The following is a 22,353-nucleotide window of genomic DNA, read 5'->3' as shown; positions in this document are numbered from 1 at the left end:
CCAGCACAAAATTTCACACAAAAACAAAAAACAAAAAACTATCCGGCCCGCACAAAATTTCCTTTTGACCAATCAATTGACCTAAATTAGTTTGCCACCGCTGCCCTATAGCAAAATACTACAGACTATAGGCTATAAACTGATTTTTTTGTACAAGCATAGTGTACTGTAACTGTAAGTGCTGTTTCATGGACGTTGTTGTCAACAGGCTGTCAAATGTTATAGGCGTTTTCAGGCGTGTAGTATGGAAGGATATTGATTATATTCTGCTAAAACACTTGTGTGGATAGAGAGTCATTTTCAGTTTAAAATGTGTTTAAAAATGAAAACCTATTAGTGTGGATGTAGTGTGAGAGTAAGCTGCTGGACTGAGGTATGTTGCGTCGAAAGGCCTGCAGCCAATGTCACTGACATGAATGACATGCTATAAAAGTATAAGCTTTGTTCTTCACTCAAAAGTCTAGGAACTATTGACACTTTGTGCACAGTATGGACCTTAAGGACAGTTCCCCCCTCCATCCCATAAGTACATATGATATGTACATGATATAACCGCATACCTGAAAAGCCACAAAGGAGACATTGAAAGAGTTTATAGGTTGGACGTGTCTCATTTGCAAGGCAAATCAAATCTACATCAATGTTACATTTTCCAGCACCAGGAGTTATCTGTTATGTGATTCTAGCAGCTGCTCTGGAGACTGACCACATATACAAAATCAACTGTGTCAGGTAAGATTCCCTGGTAGGTCTCTTCTATTATTAATATTGTTATTATTATTATTATTGTTTTTTTTCTTTTATTATAAATAAACATTACTATTAAAATCAATAGTATTCTCATTATTGTTATTATAAAAATTATTGTTGTTGTTATAATCCTATTCTATGTTGTCTTGGCTTCACAGACTGTTAAGAATGGCTGAAAAGCATCATTGGACATTTATCCTGAATGCGGCAATTATTTCCGTTGTCCTCAGTGGGAGCTTATGTTTGCAATGTAAGGTTAAAATAACAAAGTCCAAACCAACTGTTAAAAGGTGCTGTTAGTGATTAAAAAAACAAAAGTTTATCGTTAAAAAATTTTTAAGATATTTATTCCGATAGTAATCACTGCTATAGTATAGTGTTCAGTAACATGGGTCTCTCCATCCCTCCAGCTCTCAGAAATTACATTTTCAGGTGGGTTACAGATTTCATCCAGTCAGGCGAGAGAACCGCACAAAGATAATTTATCAGCTTGTGCTCCAGTTCCAAGTCTGTCTGCTTGTTTAATTGTTTCAATTCACTCATTTCACTTGTTCATCCTATGTCCTGTATGATTGTATGACATTGCTATCCCGACCTGAAAATATATCTTCTGTTTACTAAACAACTGGAGAGATGGGGGAGGGGGCTGTTATTAACAAACACTAGAGCTATTTGTCACTTATTGCAACAAATAATTATCACTTACAGCACATTTAATGTATTTATATAAAACTGGTCAAGAAATGGCTGAAATACCTTGATGTTCATGAGGCCTATCTTGATGCATAACTTAAATCACAAATTCAAACATTTTAAGCATGTCTCATACTGGCTTAAGAATACATTTCATGAATTCAGAATTCAGAATAATAATAATTAGTCCATGAGCCAGAGCCCCAAAATTGAGCAATGATTATCGAAAGAGTGGGCAAAACCAAACCTATATTAAATTGTTCATAATTCTGGAAAGTTATACAAATTCGGGCATATTTTCGTAATGCCAAATTTGCATATCTAAATATACAATTTCAGAAAACTTGTAATACGATAAATCATTGTCTTCATGTAAGTAATCAACTCAGGAAGTTTCATTATGATAACTCTTTTTTAAATTTTGTCATTTTTTCACCTGTCATGTACGTATGGGGAAAATAACAAAATGTGTGATAACCATGAAAAAGCTACTCCTGTGGAGAGGTTATCATATGTATTTACTCGTATTGACCCTATGAACAATTTAATATAGGTATGGTTTTGCCCACTCTTTCGATAATGAAATCTTGTCTGGCTCATGGACTAAATATGAAACAGAATGCATTTGATTCACCATGAAGCAATTGAACAGTGTGTTCTATGGATTGTTGTACAGGCACAGATGACAATAACAGGCGAAGAATCATTCTGATGGCCAATGGCTTGGTTCCAGCTAACTCTAGCGACCCCTGCTGCTCAGGTGAGCTTATTACACAGTAAAATCCTCAGTTCATTTAGTTCTGAGTTATTACATTTGTACACTCTCAGAGTTAACACTCAAAACATGTCAGTGTAGTTGAGCCGCACTGAAATGTGCAACTATATTGTAATGAGGCTATCTCTGCGTGCGTGTGAGTGTGTGTGAGAGAGAGAGTGTGTATGTGCAGTGGTGGAAAGTAACTAAGTACATTTACTTAAGTACTGTACTCAGGTAAAATGTTGAGGTATTTGTACTTCACTTGAGTATTTCCAATTTCCATTACTTTTACTTCTACTCCACTACATCTCAGAGGCAAATATTGTACTTTTACTCCACTACAATTATTTGAAAACTTTAGTTACTAGTTACTTTGCAGATATAAATTATTATATTATAAAACAAACATTAACCACCTTAGCCCTATTTTATACCTAGGCTATTTGAAAATAGCCGATCTACAAGCTCACAACGTGACGCGTTGTGAGCTTGTAGATCTGCTATTTTCAAACATTATAGTACTTTTACTTTTGGTACTTTAAGTACATTTTGATACCAATACTTTTGTACTTTTATTCAAGTACATTTTTAATTCCGGACTATTACTTGTAATGGAGTACTTCTACATTGCAGTATTGATACTTTTACTTAAGTAAAACATTTGAGTACTTTTTCCACCACTGTGTATGTGAGTTACTCTGTGCAGCATGACTAATCAAATCACAACTCAAGACCATGCAACTTCATATATCAGATCTCTAAGTCAATATCTGACATATGGAGCAATTTGGTGGTCAAAGGTCAAGGTCAAGAAGGTCAATTATATTGATGGACATATTGTTGAACATGAGTTCTAAACAATCCATCATAGAAGGATGAGACTGGCTGCATTTGAGAGCTTGACTCGAGGGTTTTCACTACCCTGCCATATGACGTAAGATAGTGACGTAAAATGACATCAGTTCTTGTTGGGCATTTTACATCTGGACTGTGCACACCTCTGAGATGCCGTTGTTTACAGTTTACACTATGTAGAGAATGACTCAAGTCTTGAATTGCAATGTTGTCAGTGAAGAATGTTTTCAAAACATGTCTTCTTTTAGATGCGTGTTACTGCAGTGTGCATCTCTGTATGATAACTGCAAAGGACGACCAAACCGTACAGAAAGGTATACAGATACACTGCATTTAATAATTAATAGAGATGTTCTTCTTGTTCATAAGATATGCGTTGGAATCTACTTTGTATTTTCAGATGTTCGTGATCAATCATTTGACATAAGCAAACATGGAAACAACTTCAAACTAACTCTAAATCAATCAGCAATGGAAGAAATTGAGTTCTATTTCTTTATGGGCCAGAATACGTTGTGCAAGCCATCAAAGTCCCTCAACAGCTCAGGTAGGAGTGACAACACATCCTGTAGCACGTCCCTTATTTAACCACTTAAACCGTATACTTTGTTGACTCAGGCTCTATACTAGGCAGTGGTGTAAAGTAACTAAGTACATTTACTCAAGTACTAAGTACAATTTTGAGGTACTTTTACTTTACTGGAGTATTTCCAATTACTTTTACTTCTACTCCACTACATCTCAAGAGGCAAATATTGCACTTTTACTCCACTACAATTATTTGAAAACTTTTGTTACTAGTTACTTTGCAGATATAAATTATTACATTATGAAACATACATTAACCACTTCAGCCCTATTTTATACCTAGGCTATTTGAAAATAGCCGAGCTACAAGCTTACAACGCGCCGCATCGCGACGCGTTGTGAGCTTGTAGATCTGCTAACATTTTAGTATTTTACTTTTGATACTTTAAGTACATTTTGATACCAATACTTTTGTACTTTTACGCAAGTAAATTTTGAATTCGGGACTTTTACTGAGTACTTCCACATTGCAGTATTGATACTTTTACTTAACACTTGGGGTGCCAGAGGTTTATTAAAATATTATACGTTGAGTGCCGGGATTTTTTACCATTTTGAACCTTTTTCAAGTAGTCACAAAATATTTTCAGTGATCACCGTCCTCACGGTGATCCCCTCATTACACACATAGAGGTCTCGTACAATCGGGGGAACATTTTTTAAAACATTCGGTAATCCGTTCCATAGTTGCAGCCAGTTGAAAATAGTCAAAAATACATTGTAAAAAAAAAAAGTACACAGGAGCCGAGATACAGGCTTTTGAAGTCATAAGTTAACCAGGAAGTGGATTGGAGTCTAAATCTTCGAAAAATGATATCTCCTGGTGCTGTGAAAAAAAAAAAAATCATAAAAAGAAAATCATATATTTTTCCAAAAACGTATATATACGTTTTTGGCACTCAGAGGGTGTATTTGCAAAAACGTATATATACGTTTTTGGCACCCAATGTGTTGTTAAGTAAAACATTTGAGTACTTTTTCCACCACTGATACTATAGGTCCCCTCTTTTTACCCTCTACACCAAATCTCTTGGATGATTAAACAGCCAATCTAAGCTAACAACGCCCCACAACGAGTTTATGTTCAACTCATTAGTGCCAACTCTGTTGGATTTAGACAGTGGGGAGCTTTTTGATTGGACAGAGCACATTTTGGGAGATACTCGGTTATCAGTTGCACTGTTGACCTCAGTGACCCCTTGTCCAAACCACACTAGAACAATTTAAACACTTAGACCTTGTTTATGCTTTGCCCTATGATGGTGTCACGCTGAAAAAATTGATCTACAAGCTCACAACGCACAAAAGAAATTGCCTATATTGCCATACCCAAAATAGGGCACCAGGTCGAAAGTGGTTAAAGAACATAATATCATGCACAGAAGCCGGACTTTTACTTGTAACAGAGTATTTCTACATTGCAGTATTGATACTTTTACTTAGTAAAGACCAAGTCCTAATGGTTGCCAGAGGCTGCAGCATGCAACTCAAGGCATGGGCACTATGTTTCACACAAATGTTGCCATGGAGTGCCCTCTATTGGTGGTCTATTTTAGTGCGCCTTCTGCCTCCTGCCTTCTGCCTCTATTCTACAGCAGTGATGGAAGAAGTACTCAAATGTTTTACTTAAGTACAAGTATCAATACCCTATTGGAGAAATAGTCTGTTACAAGTGCAAGTTAGGTATTCAAAATTGACTTGAGTAAAAGTAGAAAAGCATCAAAATGTACTTAAAGTACCAAAAGTAAAAGTACTCATTATGCAGAGGGTCCCATTTATACAAAATTATAAGAATCCTTGTAGAGCTTGTAGATCGGCTATTTTCAAATTGCCAAAGTATATACATACAGTAGGTCTGAAGTGGTTTTGTAATAATAATCAAAATCTACAAAGTAACTAGTAAAGTTTTCAAATAATTGAAGTGGAGTAAAAGTACAATATTTGCCTCTGAGATGTAGTGGACTAGAAGTAAAAGTGTAGACAATAGGAACTACTCCAGTGAAGTAAAAATACCTCCACATTTTACTTGATTAAAATTACTTTACTTAGTTACTTTGCACAACGGTTCTACATGATGAATGAACCATCTATAATATACCTCCAATATCTACCATTCGATTTCAGATATTCTGCGCAACCTGGAGGAACTAAACTGCACAGCTGCGGGTAAAACATTTACATTTTACCACCGCATATACTTCCACTGGTTTCTCCGCCCTCGTCAAAAAGTTCCCCTTTTTCCAACTAGACAGACAGACAACTGGGAGTCCTTTTACTGTTTCTCGCAGAGCGATGGATTTATTCCTCCACTTAGTAACAGTGTAGCAGGAAACACACATTAAAACTACAAAAGAGAAATAAACATGGATTGGTAATGTATTCTGTACTGCATACATCAAACAGAGCTGTCCAATTATGAGACATGAACTTAAACAACAATACAGAAAATAAGCAATGATCCTATGGTGATCACAAACTGAGTGGATGTCAAAACGTCTGCTATCTGCAGACACAACTTGCACACTGAGTTTTCTGGGCATACCGAGGTAAAAAGGGGTTCCTAATGTCCCCTTTATTGGGCCCAAATTAGACCACAGTGACAGAGGCTAAAGAGTTACACAACATACATGCACCACCTAGTGGCTCAACAATGAAATGTATGAAAATAAAATACAGAGTCCAGCACACTGGTGCTACTCATTTTGTTTAAATAGACTATTGCTTTTTTTTGCCAAAGTAACTGTCTAATTGTTGCTTTTTATATTTTTAAGCCTTTAAGAAAATCATTCCAAGCAATGAATGCGGAAAAGGTTCACCCTATGATAAGGAAGCATGTAAAGGTATTTCCACTTCTTACATACAATATTATCATAAACATTAAACCAGTCGAATGTGGCAACCAAATATTTGCATGTGTGTCTGCGTGCATCTGTGTGTGTCTCTGTGTGTGTGTGTGTGTGTGTGTGTGTGTGTGTGCACCTGCGTGTGTTTTAATGTGCAGGTAAAAACCCAACAGATTTCATCTTGTCCGTCCTCTCTGACAATTCTACAAATTGTGTTACCTGTAAGAACCCTGTGATGAAGCCTGAAAGGAATTTGACTCTGCCCACTCCACCCGCACTCAGCAGCAACGGGGCCATCAGTGCAGAAGGGGCAACGTGAGTATTCAGGTTATAGTTTAGAATTATTTATACATGGAAACAGCTAGCGGTACTCACACATGTGACTGCAAAGGGCTTCGTTGCGTAGGCTGGGGCTGGTTTACCACAGGGGTTGGTTTGCCACAGGCAGGGGTTGATTGGCGACAGAGGTTGGTTGGCAACACGGGCTGGTTGGCACACAGCTATTTCTGGGTCCTTTGAAGGTCACAGAAACAAAAATGTAACATACAAATATTAGCTTTCTTTGCCTGCACTCATCTAATATGTTAAAACATGAAAGCCACTGTACATTTCAGGGGGGGGGGGGGTTTATCCAGTTTTTATAGCATCGAAAGGGACCTTTGTAAGTAGAACATTTTAACATTGTGCCAACTAACCCCAAGATGGTGTCAGTTGGCACAAATGCACAACATGATTTTAATCACAAATCACCTACTTTTAGAAAGGATTTGTGCACATTAAACATGTATCTATAGCTGAGACCTTAACCTTTCATTTACTGCTGGTGACGGTCAGAATATTATAACATGAATTATGGCAGAGAAATATGGCATAGAGTGTGAATAGTGTGCCAACCAACCCCGGTCGACCGTCTCACTCAGTCTGCAGGAGTACAATTGTATGAACTATCAAGATGTCCTACAAAGAATGTTGGGGTATTAAATGCTTATTCTTGTATTCCCATTGCAGACAGTTGGTAAATAGTCTCTCCTCCTTGATGGACGAGATGGGCAATGACTCCACTGCCAGCATAACAGTGGGCACAATCAAAGGGGTGTTCAAAAAACTGCCCAAAATCAATCAAACAGACACAAACATTGGCTTTTCACCGGGTGGAGATATGAGTGTATGTCAATTATTAAACACTTAAACCCTATATACTTATAGTGAAAGTAGCTACCGCCCTACCTATTTACAAGAGCTAGTAGATTAATGAAGAATGTGCCCCATATCTACTCTTTATTTGTAGTTTCTTGACAGTATAAATGTCAATGGCATCCAAAGATCTGTGCGGATTTCTCAAGAAGCTAGTACCATGGCAGTGAGGGGAAATGGATCGTTTGTTGGCGTTCTTCTTTTTCAAAACATGGCCCAGGTAATGTAGCTACACATTACATAGTATGTAACTAGCTACTCATTAAATAGAATGTAACACACAGTGAAATCCTCAGTGTTATTTTATCTCTGGCAGAGTAAATATGGACATGCAAGGGTCCCTTTTTGAAGTTAAATGAACTCTGATGATTTAATATGCAATAGGTAATAATATTACTATCATATATAATATACTGTAGCTCATTACTTTAACAAATTGGATAGAGTAACTATGTCAAGTAACACGTTACTTTCAATAGCTCTGTTAAGTTAAATGCACTCTATTATGCACACTAATAACTACATTTGGCTACCATTCACTACAGCTTTTATTCTATTTTTCAAAAATTAAACACTGCACTGTTTTTGCTAAAGTATATTACTTGGCAAATACATATTTGTAATGTAACTTAATTGGAATTAATATATAATGCATTACATTTTGAAATTAACTTCACCATCACTGCACAGCATTCTTATCATCATATATGTATTATGTACAAGCAGGCCTCATAACATTATATATAACGTTGGAATTCCAGTGATTATATGAAAATATTGACATATAGAGTAACTGTCGTTGGTTATGAAACCTTCTTTCTGTCCTGTATGAACGTTATGACTGTTAACAGGATGAGAAGAAAAGCATAGTTCTGGAAAATGAAGTGTTGGCGATCCACATGGGAGCTGAAATAGCCAATCTTTCTGATACCATCGATATGCATTTCAGAAACGTGGACACGGTAACAAAGATTCATTTGAATATACTAACGGGATGATTCGCTTGAAATCAGGGTCAGAATAAGACAGTAGCTCATGTCTATTTCCCTTTCATTCAAATGCAGAAGGAAGCCAACGCCTCTTGCAATTCCTGGAATGGCATAGGTAGGTAGTATATCACAAAAATCTGTCGGCTGTTTTCTTTTAATTTACTGATCCGACCTAGTGCTGGCCTGGGCAATATAACAATATTACTGGTATATCGACATCTTGATATGAGACTATAGACATTTTATGGGATTTGGGATATCGTATTATCGTGATACGTCATAAGTGTTGTCTTTTTATGGTTTTAAGGCTGCATTACAATTAATGTAATTTTCTGAATGTTCTAGCACCTGTTCTATTATTTTCCTTTACCCACCTAGTTATAGGCATTATTACTGAACATTTTATTATCAAAAATCTAATTGTGTAACATATTTTGTTAAAACACCAATAATCACCTCAATATCAATATTGTGGTGTTTGGTAAAAAGAACAAAAAGATAAAGTGTGATATTAGATTTTGTCCTTGTCGCCCAGCCTTAATCTGAACAAACAAAAGCAAAGCATGTATGAATATATAACTTGCCCACCATTTACACCTGTCTACATGGGGGAAAGATTTACCTTTCAATCAGCTTGTAACTCTTTCTTACAGGAAATCTACCTAATTGGACGACAGAGGGTTGTGAGACCAAGGAGAGCAATGGCGTCATTACATGCGAATGCACCCATCTGACATTCTTTGCTATACTGATGGTGTGACTCACTTTCTATTCTTGCCTGTGTCCCACAAAAACAATCTGTTGAGAACTGACTTACTGCCTTATCTTATAGCATAGAACCTTGTCTTGGCAGGAAATACTAAAGCGTTTGCATTTCTGGGTGTCCATGTTGAAAGAAAGCTCAAATCCATCAAAAATCTACTATAATACACTAACACTTAACTAAACTAAGCTAAACTAATCCCTGACTTGGATAACTTCCTTTGTTCTTGTCATGCACAAAACATACAGTCACCCTTGCCAGGAAACTTGAGTTCTTCAGATTTGACATCTCTGACGTACATCACAAACATTGGCTGTGGTTTGTCCATGTTCTTCCTGCTGATGGCGCTCTTCATGCAGACGGCTCTCAGGTATGAAAATGACACAGATGCAGTCTATGAATTTGAGCCTTTTGTTTGTGACTAAAGCCCCTTGCACGCTCCCTTGCACATACTCCGAAATTGCCAACTGACGAGTGGCTGCGACAGTGCGCTACACAAGCTCATCATAACGTGTTACGATGTGACTTGTTGTGAGCTTGTAGATCAGCAATGTTTTTGGTATAAGCATATAGTATTAAGCATATAGGCCTAGTCTCTTTTTGCCAATAATCACTTGCCCCAATAATGGACACGAGGGTTCATGTGGTTATCAACTGCTTGATCCCACAGGAGAGAGAAAAGGAGCCTCGCAGACAAGATCCTGAGCAACCTCTTCGCCGCCATGCTGCTGCTGAACCTGTCCTTCATCGTCAACGAGTCGGTCGCCAACCTGGGCAACTTCGGCGCATGCGTTGCCATGGCGGCGGCGATGCACTATGCCATGCTAGCAACCATGTCCTGGTTCTTTGTGCAGGCCCTGCACTTGTTCATACAGCTTAAGAAACCAAACGCTAGCATCAGAAAGTACATGTTGAAGATCTGTGTAACTGGATGGGGTGAGACTGAGAGTAACGCTGAAACTATGTGTTCATATTCTATCTACTCCTATGCAGAACTGTCTGGCATTAGTGTCAACTAACTGTGTTCTCCTCACTTTAGTCACTCCTGCTCTAGTGGTGATACCCATGATCATCGTGGGGAAATATGACTTGCTGGCCATCAACACAGATGACGGAAATTCAGTGAAAATGCAAGATATAATTTTATTTCTTTTAACATTTTTCCCCTCAAACACATGATTCTAAATGCATCCTTATACTTACCATACACAGTACAATCCTTTGTTAATATATCTCATAGAGTGTACACATGGGGTCCATTTGTACACCCACAGAGTTACGTATATTAACACTGGGAATTGTACCGTGTATGAACTATAATTTCCCGTGTGGTAATGTCCAGGTGCTGGATCACAGATGTCAGCGTCTTCCAGGCGGTGAACCTGGGCTATTATGCGGTGGTGTTCATCTTCACCTCCTTCACCTTCGTCGTGGTTGTGAGACACATCGTGCCCCTGAAGTCCGAAACAGACAGTCAGGGAGCCAGCTCCATCAAGAAGAAGACCTACTCCATCCTGGGCCTGGTGTTTCTGCTGGGAATCACCTGGGCCTTCGCTTTCATCAGCTACGGACCCCTGGTCATTCCCTCATATTACATCTTCACTATCCTCAACAGCTTCCAAGGTAGGCTCCGGTCTCATAGGTGGCAAACGTGTGCCCATAACGGTACACATATCAAGTCGAATGGAATGGTGAAATTAAAATACTAACTACAATAAAACAGTAGAATACACTGTTATTTGAACTGTATGGCAGGGTGAATTTATATTTTTGCTGAATAATCATCAGTAATGCCTATGCAATAACTAAGTCAGCAAAGGCAAATAATAGAACAGCTAGAACAGGTAAGTGAGGTAAGCCAGGAAAATACAGCACGTATGCCATATCACTATATAACAATATCCCAAATCCCATATGATATCTAGTCATATGATATCTAGTCTTATGACACAATAGAGATGTAGCCTAACGTCGATATTTTGCCCAGCCCTGAGTTCCATCATTTCCTGGAAAATGACTTTGTTGTGACGTTTCCAGGATTCTTCCTGTTCCTGTACTACTACAACACCAGGAAGACCATCACAGGCAAGAGCAGCTCTGAAAGCAGCAGCAACACTGGAAGCGGAGCAGTTACTTCAAGTTCAAACCCCTACTACGCTAGTAAAGGTTCTGTTTGTAAAACAGAGTAAACTGTTTGTTTACAGTGTCACAGTTAACTGTGCCCTGTGTATAACTTTATTACACCTATCTGTCTTCGTATAGCCATCTTCTCTACAAAAAGTCTCAAATCAATGTAGCACAACGTAGCACAAGGTGGCAGTATTGTTTCTTCTACAGAGAGTTCTGTTCAACAAAAAAACTGAGTCTCTACTCTGATCTCTCCCTCTCCCCCTCCCACTCCCACTCCCACTCCCTCTCTCTCTCTCTCTCTCTCTCTCTCTCTCTCTCTCTCTCTCTCCCCCCCCTCCCAAAGCTTTGAATTCTGAATGAATGTTCTGGCGTGAGGCGGTTGAACCTCAATGAAAGAGAGCCCATACGAGCGAAGCTCTGACAGAGTGACAGAGATCATCACCCTGTTATCTCTGCTGTCTCACCCAACGGAAGCCCTCTCTGACTCACTGCAGAAAACCGTGGGAGAATGTTGTGATTCATCACAGTCTTCCGAAATCTAAAATTTCAGTCACGCATTGGAATAAGGACAGTAAATGTACAAAAAAAAAGAGGGAAAAAAATGAGAAAAAAAGGAAAACGTTTACTTCATGATGACTAGTGTGGTTGACAAGTGGTTTGATGACAACAAAAGAACACGAACGCAGCGAGGAGATGTGGCAGGAAAAGCATGTCTTTTTCACACGGAGTGCTGGGGTGGGGGTTAGCTAACTTGCGCTTCGCGTGACTGCAGATAATTACCTTGTACCTACAGAGAGCAGTATCCACTGAGCTGGGGCCTTAATAGGCGGACAAGAAATGAGCTCATGGCTACCTATAGTGATAAGAAGCTCAACATGTCACAATGTTGTAATGTCTTCAAACATATATTGTCTACCTGTATTTAACTGTGTATTTAAGCTTAATTAATGTAATACTAATGTAAGTTGGCAAATAAATAAAAATGACCTATATACCTACCTATCTATCTTTGAGATGAGCTGTATTTTCTATGTACGTAGGTAACATGACACGTGTTGCTCAAATAATCCTCAACAAAGCCATCATGTTAAAGATCTTACCAGTCTCCTTCTCCTTTTATTTATTTGGTTTAAAAAACACAATACTGCAGTCTAGAAGACTCAAAGTCAAAACCATAAAAGACATAAAGCAGCTATTCTCAACCTGTAGGGCAGGGCTCACTGGTGGGCCCCCAAATAATTGGCAATACACTACAATTTTGTTGATAAATATAACATAAAAATATACTGTAAAAAATCTTTGAAAAATTAGTTTGGGAACTTTGGGAAAACAGAAGGTCCTAGATTCGATTTCCGGCCCCGGATATGTGTCGAGGTGTTAGCACTTAGCCCCTAACTGCTCCCTCCCCCCATCCCGAGCTCTCGATATGACCACCTGAGCAGCCATCAGCTGGGTGAAGCTGAAACTGAATTTCCCCTGTGGGATTAATTCTACATTAGTTCTACATTACATCATTGACGTTGCTACAGCTGTGTCGTACACGTGACAATAAAACAATCAGGTTGTCTGTACTCGTTATGCAGTTATCTCATGATCTCATTTGTTTGGCAAGGTGGTGTCCCCATCACACAAATGTGCATCAGTTTTATGTATCAAACTGACATCTGTTGTGGCACGTGTTGAACCAGAGCAGGACTGTGTGTGTGTGTGTGTGTGTGTGTGTGTGTCTGTGTGTGTGTGTGTGTGTGTGTGTGTGTGTCTGTGTGTGTGTGTGTGTGTGTGTGTGTGTGTGTGTGTGTGTGTGTGTGTGTGTGTGTGTGTGTGTGTGTGTGTGTGTGTGTGTGTATAAATTAATGTCGTACTTCGCCATACTATGTCACACAAAAGTAGCAAAAATAGCCGATCTACAAGCTCAAAACCAACCAATATGATTCAAATCTGAGCTATAGCATCAAGTGCCAGTCGCGGTACTACGCACGGGAGAATGACATGGCAGGTACATCTCTGGAGATCACAACACTGCATTGCAGCTCACCCAGGCCGATGCAGGCCCGTTTTTTAAAGGTGGGGGAACATATGGGGAAAATATTACTACCACGTCGTATTTTTCTGCACTGTCCATTAATTTTCCTAACCATATTGTTAAGTATATGTGTGTAAGTTTCATAGCCTACCACACTCAGTTTTTACAGCTTTTTAGAAACCATAAATTGAGTCGACTATAAGAGATGTCATTAAGGGACTGAAAATGGTGCTCTGTGGACGTCTGCACTGCATCATACAAAGAGCTCTGGACACTTTCTCAGTAGTGTGTCTGAACGATTTCAGAATGAAGGGAACGGAGCAACATTCAAGAATAATGTTTGTTACCAGAATGAAACGGTGGCTTAATGGATTATAATTGGTATTCATGTAGATCTGTTTTCTTTGGCTAAAAAGAAAGGGTTGCCAATTTAGCAATTTTGTTGATAGATAGCAACTTTCCAGAATACCCTATAGCAACGTTTTTGTTTTTCTGTTTTTTCGAAAAGTACCTAGCAACAAATGTAGCTTTTGAAGAGAAAATGCTAAGATGCACAAAATGACATGATTTTCTCTGACACACTCATGACGGTGGACTGTCTGCATAAACAAATGTAAACCAACACATTTCAGGTGATATTTTTCACCGAGATGTCCAGCAACTTTTAAGAACAAATTAGTCTCTCAAGCCAGACAACTCTTCCACAAGTTATGCACAGGAAACTGTCATCTGTTTGTCATTTCTGTTCATGAAAATATATTTAAAATGATCCATTTCCAGAATTTCCAATTCTGCTAAGCAGCAACCTAGAGTAGGAGTTATATATGCGATTTATTTACGCAGTGAAACGGAAGTGGGGGGAGGCAAGACATCCATTTTATTTTCTGCAGATTTTCAGCTCTTCCAAAGTACAGACTGTTAGGCGGAAGCATTTGAAAATTGCGTATGCCAAGTTAACAGCCTGTAGCAACTTCACCTGGAAATTTGATGGCAACACTGGGACCACTTTTGATTCACTCACAGTCTATTCAGACTTGGATGTACAGCATTGATTGGGCATGGACCAGATCGTTGGACAACTGTGTTGCGAAATGGTCGCGCAACGAAAAATGTATTAGTCTTAATACTCACATAACAAAGTAGTAAAAGGGTAACAGTTGGTGCGGTCCTCAAGATTGACAAGTCATAGTGTTATCAATCCTTGAGAACATTTAACCACATAAACCCTCTATAATTTCTGACCAGGGTACCAAGTCTAACCTTGTACCCTCATTTTCTCCCTCTATACCAAAAACAACAGGTTGTGTTGCGAATGTTCACCCCCGGAATAGGAACGCTAGGGTTCATGTGGTTAAAATGACACTAACAGTAAAAGGGTGATTCTCTATAAAATACAGCCATCCTTTCACAAGGTAGACCTTTAAGTCAACTCCCACATCTAGTCTATTACCTGATCTGTGTGTCGGACTAATTCACTATCCACATTGTTCTCAGCCACAGCCACAGTGTGTGAATAGGCACTGTTTTATGATGGACATATTTCAGGTGAGGGTACAGAGGCCTTTGGCTTTGCAGGTATGTTATGTTATGAGAGTCTAGCCTGAATCCTGCCTTGTAAAATCCAAATGGCCTCTCTCAAATGACCTGTAAAGCTTGAAGTCCTGTTCCTGGACCAGCCTTGTACGTCCGGGGGGAAATGTCATTATCCAAATAGAATTAGCCGTATTCATTCGCTATTTCATAGGTGGCCATCGCGAAACTCTCAACAGTAGAGCTGCCATTTCTCTTCTTGGGGGATAAATTGATCAGGAAAGCCATTGGGGTTATAGTTCTATTGCTACTTTATTTCACTGACTGAAATATGATGAGCAAAAAGGACTAAAAATTGACTTAAGTTTTATGTACCACTTTTTTCCACATCCAGGAAGCACCCTTCCTAGCGCCCCTCCCCTGCTCCCTTTCCTCATAAGTCCTTGAAATGATTTATTTCCTAGTAACTTTGCTCGTGAAATTGATGTGGACTCAGGGCCTTTGTAGCGTCTGGTTTCCCCGCCGGCTGCAGTAAAATCAGGCTGAGGTCCAGGCATGGGGCAGCGCTTGCGTGACTGCAGAGTGGGGGGGGGGGAGCGCCGGCCATAAGTCTCCGTGCTGGGGCACCTGTGAGGGTCCCCGCCTCCTCACATGTCACCATCGGGACCCCAGACACGCAGTGGTCCAGGATGATTGATTTGAGCGTCTATATACTTAAGTTTGTGGGTTTATGAAAGGGGATTGCCGCGTGTCAGAGGGGCAGCGTGGCCGTTCGCAGTGAGCACGACATGAGGCCTCGATCCCATTCGAGAGGAAAACGAGGAGATAACAGAGAAATGAAAAAGAAAAAAAAAAATACCAAAAGGTGCTTTCAGGTTACTAGCCGTGACTGGGAGAACTCTCTGAACAGCACAGCGCTTTGTTGTCGTTTGGGTGGGAGGGGGGGGGGGGGGGGGGCAGATGGCCATGGAAACATACTCGACTGAGACAAACAGTCTTGGCCGGGAACCCCCCCGGGAATGAGCTGCAGCCGTTCTACGTCTGTCCCATCACTCACCTCGGCTGTTCCATCAACAGCTGTCATCGGCTTGGGAGGCATGGAGATTGGAGTGAGGCAAAGGTGAAGGAGTGCTGTGGGGAGGGTGGGGGGGGGCAGTGTGGAGATGCTGAACTAGATGGGGAGCTTGACCTCTGGATTTCAAGGTTCTCCTCCCCAACTGGAGCCTTTCTCCCCTTCTCACGTCATGGGGCGAGCAGGGAAGATCATTCTCCTCCGTGTCCCATAATGAGGTTCAGAGTGGCCTCCCGGGGCCAACGGGAAGAGGCATTAACCTTCTGAAACCATGACCGTGGAGCAGTGGTGCACAAACTGTGGGCCGTGACCCAAGGTTGGATCACGGGAGATGTCTATTGGGTCGCAGAGTTGTGTACAGGAAGTTAGAAATCAAGCAATCAAATTACTTGAGCTAATTCATGAAAAAAAAAATGTTTTTGTTGAATGTTCACTTTTATACTACACTGAGTAATTTCAATGTTTTTAACTGAATTTGCTAATAATCACATTTACTTGGGTTTCATGCATTTTTTTTTGTACTTTTACGTGCAGGCTTTGGCGTGCTTGAAGAACTTGGCAACAACATTTGTTTGCCTGAAGAAGGCCTTGTTTTTGGTCAAAACATGTTTGCATACTGAAAAGAAAAAAGCCAGTAGATTCTGCAGTTTTTGGCGAACACTCAGCAGTGAAACAATTATCATTAATAACTCCGCTATTGGTGATATCGGCATGGTGATATCGGCATGGATCAAGGTCAGCAGCCCCCGTCTTAGAGGCCTGTTAACCCATCTCTTTGTCACACTAATTAATCAAATGGTCTGATAAACGAGCTGACAAGACAGGATTTGAGACAAGAAATACTGTCACATTATGGTGCAGCAACAGTGGCTTAATGGGTAGAGGAGCATGCTTGTGGCCAGAAGGTTGTTTGATCCACCAGACCGGCGGGTAAAATCTGGATGAGAAATTCAATGAGTAACACTTACCCCACCCTTAATACCCAATGTTGAAGTGCACTTGAGCAAGGCACTTAACCTCCAACTGCTCCAGTGGAGCTGTTCAGAGGCCAAAGACATGGGAGTTGATCTATCTATGCAGATGAGCCCAATTGGTAAGAAGCTATAGCAGCCTGGAGGGCATGTCTGAAATCTAAAGGGATGAGGGTCGATAAGTCGAAGATCGTGGTTGGTGATGCTGCCACGGGCACAGACAGGAGCATGCCCGTGTGAAGTCTGCGGAAAGGGAGTGCAAACAAACTCTTTTCAGTGCAGGAGGTGTCAGAAATGGGTCCATCGGATACGCAGTGTAGTAAAAGGCATCGTGAAGCCGGCAAGTGAGACGTTTTAGTGTAAGCGGTGTAGGAAAGAAGTTCCACAGGCAGATGCAGCCGAGAAAGAGGGCCTATTAGTAGGACAGAGAGGCCTATGGAATTGGTGGATAGCTTCTGCTCTCTTGGCGACATGCCAAATGCAGATGGAGGGGTGAACCCTGCGGTGATGGCAAGGGTACAGAGCGAATGGAAGAAGTTCAGGGAACTCTTTTTCGCTTTTCCTAACATCCAAGGACCCATCCCTGGAGATGAAAGGGCAAGTGTACTCGGCTTGTAACAAAAGTTGCGTGACGTGTGGAAGGAAGCGAGACAGAGTGGAGATGAGGAGGATCAAATGGAAGTGCGCCGTGTCACAAAGTGAGAGAAAGACGAGCGCTGAACTGAGACAGAGAATGAGTAGGGGGAGATGGAGGATGTGGTGAGGAGAGGCGGATTGAGATGGTACAGACACTTTGTACTGAAAGAAGCAAAAAGTCATGTTGATGAACAAGACCCATTGGCTGGCCAAATAAGAGCTGGCAGACGACGGTGTCGGCTGACATGAGAGTGCTCAGCATCAACCATGAGGTGACCATGGACTGTCCCCGGTGGAAGAAAGCCATAGCGAGGATTCAGTCCATAGTGGTGCCTGGAAGGACTTAAAACAGATGATGATGATATCTTATCTTAATTATTTCCTCCTTCGAGTGGGATTTACTTAGATCTCATTACTACTAGTTTGGTCCAACACTTGAGAGACATGATAGCCTACAGATGAGATCTGAAGAGCATCTGGATTGTCTCAAACTGTGTCTTGTTTGCCTGCTGTGACTTGGCTGTCATTCGGGCTTTAAAATTCACACTTGGTTAAGCTGTGGTATTTGCTTCACACAAGCTTTCCCACAATGACAGAGGATTTAGTTGAGGGATGGATGATTTGGCTGATTCACCCAGTGTCTTCATGCTGCATTGTTCTGATATCTTCAGAAAACGGCTCCAGCTCATACCTAGCTCCACCAATGCATGAATAACGGCTGCAATTAATAAAGTCTGACATCTAATGCAATTAGACATCTTCGGGCAAACATCCATCTTTGTCTAACTGAATAAAACAATCTGAGCATTCATCCAATACACTATTCCATTATGAAACAGTACACTGAGAAAAGTAATCCTGAGCTCCTTTGTTATAACCCTTAAACGTTAGCATTAGTAAATACAATTAAATGTTTACAAAGTGATAAGAGCGATAGCACATGTTATGAAGGCCATTTTGCACAGATATGAATACAGGTTTGCCCTTTGGTGTGCCTTGGGCACAAAAAAAACCAATGGTATATGTAGGGTGCAAGTGTTTATATGTGTATGCAGGCGTGCAGATGTGCATGCATGGATATGTGCATGCTCTTAGCCCACAGGGATCTGTTTTTAGTTAGACCACAGTATTGCTCAAGTGTGGTATTCTGTGTCTATGTTTCTTTTGTCTTTCCTCTGTGGAGAGGCCATATTCAGCCTATAGAGCTCTCTCTCTCTCTCTCTCTCTCTCACACGTCCTCACGCACTCACGCACGCACGCACGCACGCACGCACGCACGCACGCACACGCACACGCACACACACACACATTCTCCCAAAGTGTGAGAATTTCTCACTACATAAATAACGGCAACAAGCCCTCATGAGGGCTGAGGAGTGGGAGACATCTGCTCTTCATGCCAGCTGTAATCAAATTTTGTTTGCATTTGTGTGTTTGCCTTTTGGTTAGTGGCAATTTAATGTCAGGGGGTCCACCAGAAACATTTGTTTCCTGGAACATAAGAGTTAATCTCCTCTATTGGCACATTCTTAATGTCTCTCGTTTGTCATTCACAGGGGCCTGTGAACACACGGATGTGGCTCACTGGGTCCGCGGAGAACTGTCCCAATAATGCGGTCAAACTCTTTTACACGGCGGTATCAGACAAACCGCACAATTTGGAGGCTTGGTGGAGTGTTCATTATTTTGCAACGAGTAAATCTTCCAAACATGCCGCTTTTAATGTGTTCATTATACCATGCTCTGTGATGAAACATGGGCTTCATCCGCTGCAGTTGGTCAATAATAACATGTTTGAGAACATCATGTGAGATTTCACAACTCCGTGCTGGGAAAGCAAAGTCATATTGACTCAGAGAAAAAAAAAAAAGAGAGAGAGAGTCTGACTCTGTGCGATTCACAGTTAGAACGTGGCGTCTGTGTTTACAGCCGAAGCGTAACATCCAGAGTCCGGAGCCAAAGAGAGCTCCAAGTGATTCCATGCCGGCAGAGGTATTGACTGAGGTGGTGGCAGAGGTTAATCTGGAACATACTTGCGACTATGTCTGCCGGTGTTATCCTGCTGTCCCAGCCTCCCAAGCTTGATTTATGGACTTCATCTCACCCGCTGTCTGCCGCGTCGCTTCTCAAGACTTAAAGGATTAGTGGATGTGACGTCAGGCGGGATTCCCCGTGCGTGCCTCCGTCTAATACTCGTACATTTCACGGAGCTTTGTTTGTGTTGCTCCACATCTGTGTGTGTGTGTGTATGTATAATATATGCCGGAGATTACCCCCAGGTAGAATGAATCTGCAAGTGTTGACACAACTTCGGTTAAACACTCCCCACAGCTTTAGTAGGCTACACTGTAAAATGCACGCCAGTGGTTCTCAAAAGTGGGGTCTGGGGAGGCCCAGGGGTCCTTCAGGGGTTCCAGTGGGTCCCCAGCAAAAAACGAAAACAAAAAGTTAGCCCCAACGAGAGAATGTATAAGAATTACTATTCAGATCAAAGGTTTCGCTCTCCACTGTTATCTCCTCACCAACTACAGTTGTAGAATTCTGTACTAAATCTAATTTAACAACAAAAATCTTCTCTTACGGCGATACCTGTCACAAATTTTTTTCAGATGGGTGTCCATGGGCTAATATGTATCAATTTCCTTGACATGAAAAATGTTTGAGAACCATTGCAATATGGCGTTCTAAACGCAGCTCAAATCTCATTGGGCTGTTTTGCTGAGCTGATGAGAGCCCACTAAACAGTGGAGAATAGAGTCAACACAGCCAGTGACTGAGAAACGCTGCCCGAATCCAGAGAATTAGGACCACATGTGCTTACTGCCCCCCCCCCCCCCCTGCCCTCAAAGTCAATTATTCATTTATTTAGTACTACTGTAGCAAAAACTTTAGAACGGCTAAAGTCACGTTCTTGATGACAGCACCCGTGCCACTTTCTGAGTTTGTGGCAAACGCACTGATTGCAGGTTAAGCTTGAACGCGTTCATGTCACGTCTCGGCCTGCTCTTGCAGGACACCTTGTATACTGTATGCTGTCACATCATAAGTTATACGTGGTTCCTACACGGTACCTGTTGTCTCACGCCGGTCTCCCCGACGGCTGAAACAATATGAGGTTTCATTTCAGGGATTTAAAGGGATAAACAATAAACCCTCTAGTTTGTTTTTCAATGTCCCCGAAGCTGTAGTGCTGTGGAACCCGATCTGCAATTGTACAGCATCTTCTCCCCGAAGCGTTTTACAATGTATGCATTACCCTCACCCCTTCAAACAAGCTCACACACACACACACACACGGGGGAGGGCGGGGGGTTCGGTGCCTTGTTCAAGACACTTCTACAGCATGCCAGGATGAGCAGGGAATTAACCAGGGACCCTCCAGTTCCCAGACAACGCTCTGTCACGAATCCCACATGCAGATTCATGTTAATCCAGTCTAACATTCCCATCTTTATTGGTATTCCTGCTGGCAGGACAATAGAGGATATGTGTATGGAGAGGGGAGAGGGGATGTATAGAGACATGAACGTTATAGCGTGAGCCGTGAGCGAGCATCTGCTGGATGACATCAGTGGGAACCCGGTGAAAACGTCCATTCACTGGCCAGGGGTCCTCGTGCGCCCTTTTTCTCCAGCCGTCCCCTGCAGATGGCAACCACCCGGAACCGTAAACTCTGGGTGACCCGCGTGTGCATGTCATTCCTGACCCCTCCCTGAGCCTGGTCAGAATGTGTCTTTCACATGGGCGGGCGGCCAAAGCAAATAAACCAGCAACACGCCAGCTAGTGGGGGCGTGAAAGGGGTCACTGGGGGGGCTCGCCGGGAGTTGCTGCTGGGAGTGACAGCGGGGGGGGGGGGGGGGGGGACATGGTCACGCAAAGAAAACAAGCCCGGCCAGAGTGAGCCAGCCTTCTCACGCAGGGGCCCAGACGTGTGTCTTGTCATGCAACAGCCACCGAATCACCCAAATGTGGGCTGACGGATGTAATAAAGCAAGGGAGCAAAGGAGGAGAGGACGGATGAGCAACTCTCCCTTCTTCTCAAGAGAGAGAAAAGGATGATATATTGGTCACTTTTATAGGGCTCAGTGTGCAGGCCACATGTTCTGCATAGCTAGGCTTCGAAGGTTCGAAATGAGAAGAAGACCTCAGTGGTTTACCCCAATGGCCTTGGATAACCTTCAGAAAAAGAAGGAAAAAAAGTCGGAGCTTAACAAGCTATACAGTACATGTATCTTCAATTTGAGGAAGTTTTATGGTACAGTTAATTCATCAGGGCCACATGTATAGATCCTATACATGTGGCCCTGATCCTCCACTCAGAAATCTGATTTACAACACTGCCAATGGCGGGTGGTGTTTAAAAAGAACCTTCACACGAAATATATTTGCTGGATTCACAACACCACTTACAAATTCTTGCAGTTACAATTTTTCGGCATGGAATTGTGTATTCTGTTACGATATAAAACATGGGCCATAAAAGTTGTGACACCCTCATCTCCCATAATAGAGATCGGCTGCACATCCATCATTTTGACAATCAAGCGGGTCACGCTTT

The 22,353-nt window shown here is 41.5% G+C and overlaps 1 protein-coding gene and 1 long non-coding RNA gene across 2 annotated transcripts in view; one reads left to right on the top strand and one right to left on the bottom strand.

Moving 5' to 3' along the window:
• The window catches only part of LOC308075251, a 497,190-nt gene that overhangs the window by 414,367 nt on the left and 60,470 nt on the right, over nt 1–22,353 (bottom strand). The window lies entirely within an intron of this gene.
• Nucleotides 686–12,552, top strand: LOC308075373 (adhesion G-protein coupled receptor G6-like). Its single transcript, XM_080415227.1, has 18 exons — nt 686–732; nt 909–1,000; nt 2,120–2,203; nt 3,304–3,369; nt 3,456–3,602; nt 5,768–5,809; nt 6,415–6,483; nt 6,645–6,801; nt 7,495–7,651; nt 7,775–7,900; nt 8,532–8,642; nt 8,745–8,784; nt 9,323–9,423; nt 9,681–9,802; nt 10,103–10,368; nt 10,472–10,562; nt 10,775–11,055; nt 11,470–12,552. The coding sequence occupies exons 2-18, from the start codon at nt 919–921 to the stop codon at nt 11,619–11,621; spliced, it is 2,094 nt and encodes a 697-aa protein (XP_080271353.1). The 5' UTR covers nt 686–732; nt 909–918; the 3' UTR covers nt 11,622–12,552.

The sequence above is a fragment of the Gymnoscopelus braueri genome (assembly GCF_963280865.1).
Source record: "Gymnoscopelus braueri genome assembly, chromosome: 19".
NCBI lineage: Eukaryota > Metazoa > Chordata > Actinopteri > Myctophiformes > Myctophidae > Gymnoscopelus > Gymnoscopelus braueri.
This window is presented reverse-complemented; position numbering and strand designations above follow the sequence as displayed.

Excerpts from the sequence above, each read along its gene's own strand:
- LOC308075373 (XM_080415227.1), top strand. The coding sequence starts at position 919 with ATGGCTGAAAAGCATCATTGGACATTTATCCTGAATGCGGCAATTATT. Across the intron at positions 10,563-10,774 it reads GACGGAAATTCAGTGAAAAT|GTGCTGGATCACAGATGTCA; the intron begins GCAAGATATAAT and ends GGTAATGTCCAG. Across the intron at positions 11,056-11,469 it reads TATCCTCAACAGCTTCCAAG|GATTCTTCCTGTTCCTGTAC; the intron begins GTAGGCTCCGGT and ends TGACGTTTCCAG.